At 42.8% G+C, this 11,870-nt stretch overlaps 1 protein-coding gene across 2 annotated transcripts; it reads left to right on the top strand.

Annotated features, from left to right (window-relative positions):
- The first annotated feature begins 3,364 nt into the window (after positions 1–3,364).
- On the top strand, positions 3,365–4,279 carry olig3 (oligodendrocyte transcription factor 3). Of its 2 annotated transcripts, XM_037686001.1 has the most exons (3): positions 3,365–3,487; positions 3,545–3,938; positions 3,981–4,279. In XM_037686001.1, exons 1-3 carry the CDS (start codon positions 3,365–3,367, stop codon positions 4,277–4,279), a joined length of 816 nt encoding a protein of 271 aa, XP_037541929.1. The 2 variants fall into 2 exon arrangements, with proteins under 2 accessions (XP_037541929.1, XP_037541921.1); XM_037685993.1 differs by having other exon boundaries at positions 3,365–4,279.
- Positions 4,280–11,870: the final 7,591 nt, after the last annotated feature.

Here is an 11,870-nt window from a genome sequence, read left to right as displayed (position 1 = left end):
CTTAATCTAAGCCTCGTCTACGAAACCGGCCCATGATGTATTGAAATCTCTGGACTTTTCTGAAACGCTTAGTTTTATTTTCATTTAATATTCTCTCTCCCTTATTGTCTACCTTATAACAATAAAACCTATTTCAAAAAGCATTCAATACAAAAATTGAATTTATCATGTCCTGGATAACTGAGAATATTCACCAATAAAACATATTAAATGTTACATTGCCATTTAAACTTTAAATCTTTTAGGATTTTTTTCATTTCCTGTTGAATTTCTTTCCTCCATTAAACCAGTATCTAACCTCCATTAGATGGCACGGTGGCTCAGTTGGTAGAGTTGCTGCCTCTCAGCGAGCAGGTCCCTGGTTCAAACCCCGGTCCAGGGGCCTTTCTGGGTGGAGTTTGCATGTTCTCTCCGTGCATGCGTGGGTTTTCTCCGGGTGCTCCGGTTTCCTCCCACAGTCCAAAAACATGCATGTCAGGCTGATTGGTAACTCTAAATTGTCCCTAGGTGTGAGTGAGAATGGTTGTTTGTGTTGTTTGTCTCTATGTGGCCCTGTGATGGACTTGCGACCCGTCCAGGGTGTACCCCGCCCCTCGCACAGTGATTGCTGGACATGGGCACCAGCGACCCCCGTGACCCAAAATGGAATAAACGGGTAAAGATAATGGATGGATGGATGGATGGATTTTTTCAGACAGAAATTCTGCTAATAGTAACATGCCTGTGCATTTCTCAGATTGCACGAACAGTTTAAGAAGAAACGATGAATAATCAACTTCCAGCAGCAACAAAATTTTTAAAACAACAAAATCAAACCAAATAAAAGAAAATTGTTAAAAAAGGAAAAGTGTATTTTTAACATCAGCTGGTGGATTACACTCAATACCCTCCACCTCATGTTTTCCATCTAATCGTGTTAGAATTTCAGTCTTGTGCTAGTCTGTGGTAACATGAACTCAATTAAAGTGTCTGGACTGCACTAATGAAGACGACAAGAGCTCAAGATCAGCAGAACAACACTGAGATGCTTTTATGTTGAGGAAAGAGTTTTAGCCTTGACTTTCAAGGAACAACCTCCAGAATGGTTTGTAAAATAAGTTCAATCACTTTGAAACTGCACGCCTCATTGAGTTTTGGTGCTTCACTCCACCTTTAAAGACTTAAAAAGTCTTTCACTGTGAATCTTTTCTGTTGGTGTAAAAGAAAGGGGAGCTGCTTTTAAAAAGTTTCAGCTGGTTTGAAACTGACTTTGCAATCCAGCTGTGAATCAAATCTTGATACCTTTAAAAAAGTAAGGAAGAGGCAGATCTTGAGAAAGAGTGAAAAAGACTCAGAGAAAAGAGAAAAAGAGATATGAAGAGAGGAATAAAAGCAAAGTGAGGTGCTTTTGCAATGGAACGAGCACAGTATGGGTGACCTGCTGCGACAGAAGAAGAACGGTGAACATAGACCCGTGGTGGTGTGGAGCTAAAGGCCTCAGACAAACACACACACTGGAAAACACCATACATGCAGGCGAAAGAAGCCCCCTGAATGCTTCTGCGCAAACCGATACCCGACGCACACACCCAAACGTCCCCCTCATTCAAACATCTCCCCACATTGGCCGGATTAGGAACACTTTCTCCTGGGTGTGCAAGGCTGCCCCACACACAAAGAAACACTCGGGGACAGGATTAGTAGGCTTACAGCGGATTCACATATGTCCAGTTCAAGCAATTGGTATTCAAAGCTTTACACTTTCAAATGCCACCAGGAGAGAGCAAAGCCGAGCAGCGCTTTTCTTTGCACTGGCAGCACCTTCACGAGGAGGGGGCTCTTTTGCTGGGCCAACAATGAGGCTGTGAATACACATTTTTACTGTTCTACCAGGGCGGCGTGATAGCAGAGGCAGACGGTATTATCCAGGTTTGAAGTGCAGGGTGGGCGGGTGCAGACGGGACGGATGGTCGGATGGAGAGACAGATGGATGTCTGGAAGGATGCTGGGGAGGCGATCAGAGAAGGAGAGCTTCGGTTCATTCCACGAGTGTTATTGTTGGTGGCCTGTTCCTCCACTCCACCTCCACAAAACAGATCTGGAGTGGACCCTTCAGGATGGAGAGAGACCCTCAGCAGCTCAAAACACAATAAGACGGCCAGTTCAGCGTGTCCTCCTCATAATGTAACACTTTTAAAGGCCAGCCTGCTACATTTGTTACTAAACAAACCCAGTTACTTGAAATGGTTGCAAGATTGTCACACTTATTTTCAAAGCTATAAGTTAATGGGTGTGTGTGTGTGTGGGGGGGGGGGGGGGGGGGGTCCTGTAGCATTTCATGTCAAGTTTCTATAAGTAGCATAATAATTGCATGATTTCACTGAAGCATTTCATAGTGCAGTGTTCCGTTATTTTAATAATTATAGATGCCAATGGGCTAAAAATAAAACTTTTTTTTTTTTTAAATACAATAAAATGACTGTTTTAGTTTTGACATGGGTAAAAATATGGATATAATATAAGGAATTTTACAACAGTAGCAACAATAGGGCCTGTATTGTGACAGTTTATACACTCTCTGTTCTATCTTTGACACACACATGTTGCCTCCTGGGCAGCAGCGACTTAAACTTGATTTATTTATTTTTTTATCATTCCACCTGGACTGTCTGAGGCGCGTGCACCTGGCTTTAATTATTTACCGCCTGATGAGCGCAACCAGAGTTTGTGTCAAGCTGGAGAGAAAACTTGGTTATTTGTCGTCCACCACAGGATCATCACTCAGAGCGTGAATGTCATCCTGCATGCGCGTTGAGTTAACTTGGAGTTTGTGCGTAAATTCCATCTCCAATCTGTTGAGCGAATTGCAGCTCTTGGGAAAAAAAAAAAAAAACTAGGAAAATACTTTTTAAGCAACTTGCTCAACATGTGGATCTAATGCTGAACAAATAAATAAATGTGAGCTGAGCTGACCTCCAGCAGCGTCCTGACAATGTTGCGCGCCGCGGTCACTGCACAGAGCACGCCGCCCCTTTCTCACCCGCACGTCATCCCTCTGAAAAAGAGACGCGCTTTTGTCTGTCCGCGTGTATAAATACGCGCTATGAGTGTCCTCCTAAACACACACACACACACACACACACACGCACACACACAGTGTGTGTGAGAGAGAAGGCGGCAGCCAGAAGCAAAGCGGTCACTGGTGCGATCAGAAGGAGAGCAGAGGGGCAGGAGGCGCGCAGGCACCATCAGGTGACCAGAGACAGACGACAGGAAGAGACTGAGTGTGAATGAAGAGAGGGGAGGGAGAGGAGAGAGTGACAGCGCAGAGGGAGGAAGTCAGCAGCGACCTCCTACCCAACCAACTCCACAGCAAAGCCATAAAATGAATTCAGACTCCAGCCCGAGCAGCAGAGCTTCTTCCCCGGGCATGGACGGCATGTTTCTCCGAGACCACCACCATCCGCACCATCACCACCTCCTCCACCACCACCACGTTGGCTCAGCTGTGACCTCCTCCACGCAGAGCGGCGAGCAGCAGCGGCAGAAGGTGACAGGCGGAGAGCACCTGCGCTCTGGAGACCCCAAGTCCGTTTCAGTGGGCAGCAGCAGCAGCAGCAGCAGCAGCAGCAGCAGCAGCAGCAGCAACAAGTACAAGCTGAAGAAGCAGGTCACCGAGGAGGAAATGTACCAGCTCAGGCTCAAGATCAACGGCCGCGAGCGGAAGCGCATGCACGACCTAAACCTGGCCATGGACGGACTGCGCGAGGTGATGCCCTACGCGCACGGGCCTTCAGTGCGGAAGCTGTCCAAGATCGCCACGCTGCTTCTGGCCAGGAACTACATCCTGATGCTCACCAGCTCCTTGGATGAGATGAAGCGCCTGGTGGGGGAGATATACGGCGGCCAGCACTCAGCCTTCCACTGCGGCACCGTGGCGCACGCTGCGGGCGGCCCAGGCGGCCATGCGGGTGGTCCCGCCGCCGCGGCAGCAGCTGCAGCCGCCGCCGCCGCCGCTGCGCACCAGGTGCACCCTCTCCTCGGGAGCGCGCTGTCCTCCTCCACGTCCTCCACACTGTCCAGCGCGCTGCCGGGACTCACGTCCATCAGAGCGCCCCACCCGCTGATGAAGGGCTCCCCGGCTGCGCCCCCGGCCCTGCAGCTGGGCTCCGGCTTCCAGCACTGGGCCGGACTGCCTTGTCCCTGCACCATCTGCCAGGTGCCTCCTCCTCCGCACATCCCCATCACCTCCAACGGCCTCACGAGACTCACGGGGGAGGGGAAGGACGGCCTGAAATGAATGACTGACAGCAGAGACAGATCAAACTTTTGTAAATAAACAATTCAGGGCATGAGGGGGAATTTTTTTTTTTTTAACATTTTGCCTCACTGCATGTTGTTGTTTAGTCTGTTTTCATGTTAAACGTATGAGGAAAACTCCCTCCTTGTAACAAGGACTTATTCTAAATTTTGCATCTGCAGATTCTTCCTTCTGTGTGCGACTGAATTTAATTCCGCACTATGTGAAAGATGCATGGACGCTTTGTTTTGTTTCTCATCAGTTTGTGAAAACGAAGAATGCTTTCTGTGCCTTGTACCAAGGATGTGAAACTTAAAAAAAAAGAAGACATTTAATGGGTTGACTGGAACGAGTCTGCCGCGTTTTAAAATTTATTTTAACTGCGTGCCTCATATTTTTTGTCTGTTTCCGCTGAATTTAAAGTTTTATAAAGTTGTTTTCTTTTCTTGCATGTTGGTAAAAATGATCACCGCATGACTGTTTTTGGCCAAACTGACGCTGCGTGTTTATTTTTGTACATTCTTGATGATTGATTAAATAAAAGAAAAGAAAACGATATTTATTATCGCGCAGCGTCGCTGGAAGACATTACAATAAAAGTGGGTTTAAGGAAACTGTCTTTTTTCTTCTATTTTAAATATTTAAAAAAACATGACGTAATTACAAACATAAAAAAACAATAATATGAATTCCTTATTTTTAAGTCTGCCTTTCTTTTAGAATAAAAGCTATTAAACTGACTTTTTTTGCACAAAAATAAATAAACTCCCTTAAATTATTTCCTCGATTTATGCAAAACACACTTCACCTTAATAGGTTTTATTTTAAATAAATAAATCTGATTTTATGTGTGCACATTCCCCCAGAAATTGGAATCAAACAACGATTTCAGACATTTTTTATGTAATTTATTTAAAATTGATCCAGTCATTTCTGCAACATTTGTGTCTAACATGCTTATCTACAAAAAATGCATGAATAAATTTAAAATGAGTCATTTAAGATTTAGAAGAAAAATAAAAGATGGCCGCAGCGCTTGAAGGGTTTTATGTTACAAATAAAACATTTTTCTGCTCAAACAAGTCACTCCCCCTGCAGCACGACATCACCACCTCATTTTAGGTGAGTTAAAACTCAAATCTGGTCAGATTGCGTTGGATACTTAGGGAGGAGAAATGCGCGTCAAAGGACTGCATGCATGCGCTGCGCCTTTTGCGGACGCGCAGGGCGGTTTGTCCGCCAGGCTCCCATGGGTGTCCCCCCCACGTCTCATCTCTGCAGCGACAGAATGTATGTTTGTGAAGATTACAAGTTAATTGTTCACGAGGGACCGAGAGGAGAAAATCCCATCAGAGAAAGGAATCGGGATTACAGGCTGCTAAATGTAGGAGATTATACATTCACCCCCCTCCTCCTCAGTGTCAGCGCATGCAAATGAGAGCGTGGATTATAGGAGGGGGAAAAGAGCTGAATAAGAAGAAAAAAAAAAATCTTTTGTAACTTCTTTAAATACAAGTTCCGTGTCTAGAAAAAAAAAAAAAAAACAGTGAAAGAGTTCATTTTCCGCTTCTTGTTTTGTCTTTAGGAATGAGCGCATGCAGTCTGTCTGTCCCCCACAAGAGGCCAGATGGGATGGAAATAACTGGGAAGCCGCAATGGCCTTTTAACCACAACACCGAGGAGGATGTTGTCAAGGGAAGCGGGCGGTTTGTGAGTTAATAGTCATGAGTTGGGGTAATTACTTAAGGTTTATTATGCTCTGCTTTCAAAGGGAATGGACTCTTCAATGGGCAGAGAAATACTTCTTAATTCTGGCTAATTAGGAGCTGCGTCCAATGGACACAACTGGTGCTGTTACACATCCAGAGACTGGTCTGTTGTGAGTGAAGCACAAAGTAACCCAAAATACAACAAGAGGCACAAGAGAAATGCAAATCATGAAGTCTGAGAGGATAAACGCAGCTTGTTTACTTTTTATTTCATTTTGGAAGTTAGAATACTTTTTTAAAAATCTTTTTCATGTTTTTATACAATTATTTATTACTATTTTCTTACGTCCTAAATTATGTTTCTTCTCATCATTAAGGAGCAGCAGAAACCTAAAGTTGGAGGGAACATTATAAAACGACGCACCACAATAAATAAAGTTCAATTAAAAAAGCACGTTCTGCTGAATTAACATATGAAAAAATAGAGAGAGAGCAAAACATTTAGAAGAACAAAAGGAAAAACAGCTACAAAATGCAACAATGTTTATCTAATTCATAAACGTTTCTGCCACTTTTTTTTTTTGCAAAAGATTTTAAGGCCTTATGGAACAAACATAAAAGTCTGTGTAAATAGATTGTTGCTGAAATGAGTGAATCATGGTTTTAGATTATGCCAGAATCAGAGCATGCTCTGAAAGTTGCTCCGTGAAGGAAAAGATAAATCATTGGAGGAGAATTGACAAACAAGAAAAAACAAATCGACGTATCGTAATAAAAACCGAAGTGTTTTTGACTGAATGGACTCGTGACCATCAGCTCCTCTTTTCACTGGGTTTGACAAACGACTGGTCCTTTTGACGGCACACCTGTTACTGCGAGCCACTTAAGGTTTATCATTGAAACAACACACACACACTTTTTCCTCCTCTTGGACACGGATGCTAAATGCTGTCGGCCTCATTCAGCAGCTAACCTTCAAACGAAAACTCTTTAAAGTTGTTTTTAATTAAAACTCTGATGGTGGCAACTCCCTATAAAATGAATTATTACAGATCTGGGTAAACAAAGCTTTGTTGGTGAGACCGATACATTTGGGCTCATTTAAAGTTCAAACAGAAGCATTTATTTTGCTGATGCGTTCACCGTGCAGACTCCAGCCGGTGTGACAGTGTGTGTGAGAAGTGCGTTGCTGGTTTGTTTTACTTACTCGGTCAGTGAGCCGCTGCAGGGCCAAAGCCCAAGGGCAGCAATTGAAAATAAATTTCAGTTGAATAAGGAGCAGCGGACGCATCAGCCGAGACGCTGCAGAACAAAAGCAGTTGAGGGGATAAGTTATTGACCCGGCTGACAGCCTGAACGACATGATTATAACCTCCTGGTCGTGCTCTGTGTGTCTTATGTGTGTGTGAAGCAGGTGCAAAAGGCCATCGCCTCCATGAGCTACCTCTGTCTCCCTCTGCCCTCAGGGAGGCCTCAGGGCGCCCCCCCCCCCCCCCATCCTCAGCTGATTTTACACACTAATGTATAACCCGTAGTGCCAAAACAGAAAGCATATTTCCATCATAAGAGAGGCTTGCCATTGCCATTAGTGACTGGGCTCATTTGCATGTTAATTGTGTAGTTAGAGAAGGGGTGCTGACATCTCCTTTTGTCCATGCAGGGTCGAGGGAAGTGAGAGGACGGGGCTGATAGAATGACACCCCCCTCATGTTTTTGTTTCAGGCTGCTCGGTGTCATCTGTTATCACGAGGCGTTCGAAGACAGATCAGGTTGATTTATTAACGTGAAGTCTTAGCTCACATGAAGGGTCCAAACTGAGCAAACCAAACCAGATTAAATCAAGTTCCTTACCTCACAGAATATAAAAAGTAACACTTTTGTACTTAAATACTTAAAGAACCATGGAGGTTTCATTACATTCTTACAGTGAATGTATTTTTAGGCAAACTTTTTTTGTTGTCGTTGCAAAATTTATACATTTAGGTGTCACTGAACCTTAAAATGCTATTGATGGTAGAAAAAAAGTTTTACCGTTTTACAATTTTGTAGGATAAAATATACGAGTATACATAAAAGCCATTTTTTACGTAGGTGTCAAAAACATTAAACTTACTTTTATTTTTTTTTAATCTGGTGTATTTTTTACTCTTTTGTATTCTGGTTAACTGTTTTGGATGTAAGCATATTTTGGTCTTGGAAACTCACATAAGAGATAAGAATAATACTGAGTACCTTAACCCTAATAAAAACTAAAATACTGTGTGTGGGCAGATTTCTGCACCTTTTATAAATGAGTAATCATCAAAATAGATGAGCTGAAAAACAAGGATAGAAAATATTCCTTTTTTTTTTTTTTTTTTAGAAAATGAGGCTTCAAAATAATTACACTAATGTTTTAATGTCTGAAACAATCCTACCCTGAGACTGGGCCGAAACTTGAAGCAAAGAAACTTGAAGGCTGTTTAACAAAATAAGAGTCCAGGCAGCAAACAGAAGCTGAGTGGAGTCAAAGAGGTCAGGAAAACTGAAAACGCAGAGAAAACAAAATAACAGCTTCAAAACTAAACACAAGCAAGAACTCAAACTGCAAACACAAAGTCCTGGATCAGGACTGAGTTGTTTACACAATTTACTTGTTAGCAATAGTAGATTATTAGTTAATTATTATTATTAGTAAATCTACTCATTAAATGTTTAAATCAATGAAGTTTTTATGGCTTTTTGGTGAGAAGAGGTTCGTTGTTCAAGAACAATTTAATACAAATTTCCCAGAATAAAAAAATCACCCCCCACCACCACTTTGTTTGTGAGAATCACTTAAATAAAATAAGAGCTGACTGCCTTTCACTTTAAGTTTCATTTATGAAATATTAAAATAAAAAAATGTTTTTTGAATGTTGTGCACCTCGTGAAACACAATACAATACCTACTGAAAAAAGAGAATGCACGTGAAAGTTTCATCCATCCAACATCCATCCATCCATCATCCATCATCTTCTGCATGTTCTGGTGTCAGGTCACAGAGGCAGCAGCTTGAGTAGGGAGGTCCAGACATCTCTTTCCACAGCCACCTCTTCCAGCTCTTCGGGGAGGATTCCAAGGCGTTCTGATGCCAGCCAAGAGACGTAGTCTCCCCAGCGTGTCCTGGGTCTTCCCCAAGGTCATCCAAGTCAGACATGCCCAGAAAACCTTGAGAGGCATCCAGGGGGAATCCTTACCAGAACCACCTCAACTGGCTCCTCTGAACGTGGAGGAGCAGGCTCCACACTGACTCTCTCCCAGATATCTGAGCCTCTCACCCTATCTCCAGAGTCCAGTTACCCTGCAGAGAAAACACATTTTTATTGCTTGTATCCATGATCTCGTTCTTTCGGTCACTACTCAGAGTCCGTGGCCAGAGGTGAGGGTAGGAACATAGACTGACAGGTAAACAGAGAGCTTCACCTTGCTGCTCAGCTCCCACTTCACCAAAACGGACCGGCACAGAGTCCAGAATACTGCAGAAGTGACACCAATAAATCCTAAAATAAATTATTAGGATGTTTTTCCCCTCTTGATTTCTTGAATATGAAGCTTTTTTGCAAACAGTAACGTTACATGTGAATGTATATTAGGTATCTTATTTTGTAAAGTATCTTCTTAAACAGGAAATGATAATGTTCCTATACTGTTAAAATATGTCTGTTAATAATAACTAGTGACTGGTTGAGAAAGGCAGGACTTATATAAAAAAAAAAATCATTTTCACAGTCTTGCACTGTTTGTACAAATCTGAAATATTCCAATAATAATCCAGATTGTGAGTAAGATTATGTCACTATTCAATCCTGAAAATGATGATTATAAGTAGACAGGCTACATAACAAAATAAACCTGTTGTATTTGCACGTGCACTTTTGCTTATCCTCACACAAGTAGGTTTAGATGTCAGTTTGTGAAATAAATACAGACTCAGTCAGACCGAGAGTGTGTGCGTGGGTGCGTGCGTGCACGCGTGTGTGTTAGCAGTAAAATCCTCCTACAGTGACTGACAGATGGCGTTCAGTGTTTGGCCGTAAATGTGCTCTCTGAGTGTTTGTCCATGTGCCAGTCGCCTGTAGTTTGGAGACTCCCCGTGAGAATCTAACTGTCCTGACACTGCTCAAAACCAACTGTCCTTGATTGTCAACCGTGTATACACCGCAGTGCAAGTGTGTGCGCGTGTGTGCATGTGTGTCTGAGAGTGTATCCGTGGCCTCCTGGAAAGAGGAGCAGAGCAGGCCGAGGGAGCAGATGTTAACGGGAGAGATATATCTATCTGAATCTCTGGCCGACACATGCTTCGAATCTGCCCAGAGGAACGAGCATCGCAGCATGATGACAAGGGGAAAACTGAGCAGAAGGGTTATTTTTTTTATTGAAACATTGACGACAGAGCGAGGCTTGTCTGTGTGTGTGTGTTGGTGTGTGTGAGCCAGCCTGGCACAGTGCTAGGTGACAGTCTCCTCTCAGCGGGGAGGGGAGCCGGGCGACAAAGTGAAACATGATCGTGAGGAGAATGAGCCACAACTGAAGCCAAGACCAGACAGCACAAATAGAGAGATCAGACCACCTCTTTGTGCGCTTCGGCACAAAACGAAATAAAAACGCGTTTGAAGTTGTTCCTTTATGGGGAGAAAGAGACAGTCAAACTTTTAAAATGAAAAAAAGTTTGACTGTGCACCAAGTTTTTTTTAAAGCAACATGACATCATTTAGTCGTTGTTACATTCAACATACTTTGCAATTACTTTTAAATATCATTAAACTCAGGATGCATCCAAACAGCAGAAGAGTGTGTTTTAGCATTTAATGTCAACATATTAGAACAAGTTGGAATAACAAGAAATTATATTTAGAAAGCTGAGCTCATCCACCAGCAGTCGTTTCAGTTGCTATGATTTTTCTGTTCTCTTTAAAAATATATACACCAGAGAGAGAGTCAACGGCAGGAGAGCTACAAAGTTAAGATCCAAAACTACATTTAGCATCAAGGTGGCGTGGACAAAGCAAGCAAGAAATTTAAGTTAAAGGGGATCAAATCTGAGGAGAACACGTGCAAACTGACTGGTGAATGTTCTCAGGAGTTAATGACGACACCAGCGAGCGGGCGATTGGAGAGCAGAAGCTCTTTAGATGACTCTACTGGCTGGAAAGTCAGACAGATGGGACTGAAAGGTTTCAAACGACAGCCATGAAAACCACACTGTTCTGTTTCCCCTCATGTAGATGTAAAGGGTTATTGTGTGTTTTTCATGCTGTGCAGGACACTCTGACTGTTCTCCCTCCCATTGGACCAGCTCTTCTGGAGCCAGATGTAGACTCACTTGACAAACAATAGTAAACTGTGAACTGCTCCTGATTGGCCATGCTTTTTGGACTTAATCTTGCGTTGGTCAATATTAAAATTAATTGCTTTTGTAAATAAGCTACGGTTCACAAGACACTCATTCTGGTGCTTTTTACCGAATTTGGCCAGAGACTCAATTAAATCTGCGCTTTAAGAGTTCAAAAATCATCTGTAGTTCTATTTGAATGGTTTAGTTTAATGTAAAAGAACTCACAACTGCTGATGTGTCTGCACTCCTGCATACATTTCAGACATAAATAAAAAAGCTTACTGTAAAAAATAATAATAATAATTATACAACGAGAGAAACGTTTGATGTGTATTATTCACATTACATCGAGTTTCAAAACAACAGCACTAATCTGTCAAAATGACAGCGAGCGAAATGTCCACAAGACAATTTATTATCTAAAATAAATGGATGGATTGTCTTTAGCTGGACAACTGAGAACTGAAGCACCTGAAGACAGTGGAAAATGAGCTTGGAGCGGGGTGTGTGTGTGTGTGTGTGTGG

The sequence above is a fragment of the Nematolebias whitei genome, chromosome 1 (assembly GCF_014905685.2).
Source record: "Nematolebias whitei isolate Nwh7 chromosome 1, NemWhi1, whole genome shotgun sequence".
Classification (NCBI taxonomy): domain Eukaryota; kingdom Metazoa; phylum Chordata; class Actinopteri; order Cyprinodontiformes; family Rivulidae; genus Nematolebias; species Nematolebias whitei.
This window is presented reverse-complemented; position numbering and strand designations above follow the sequence as displayed.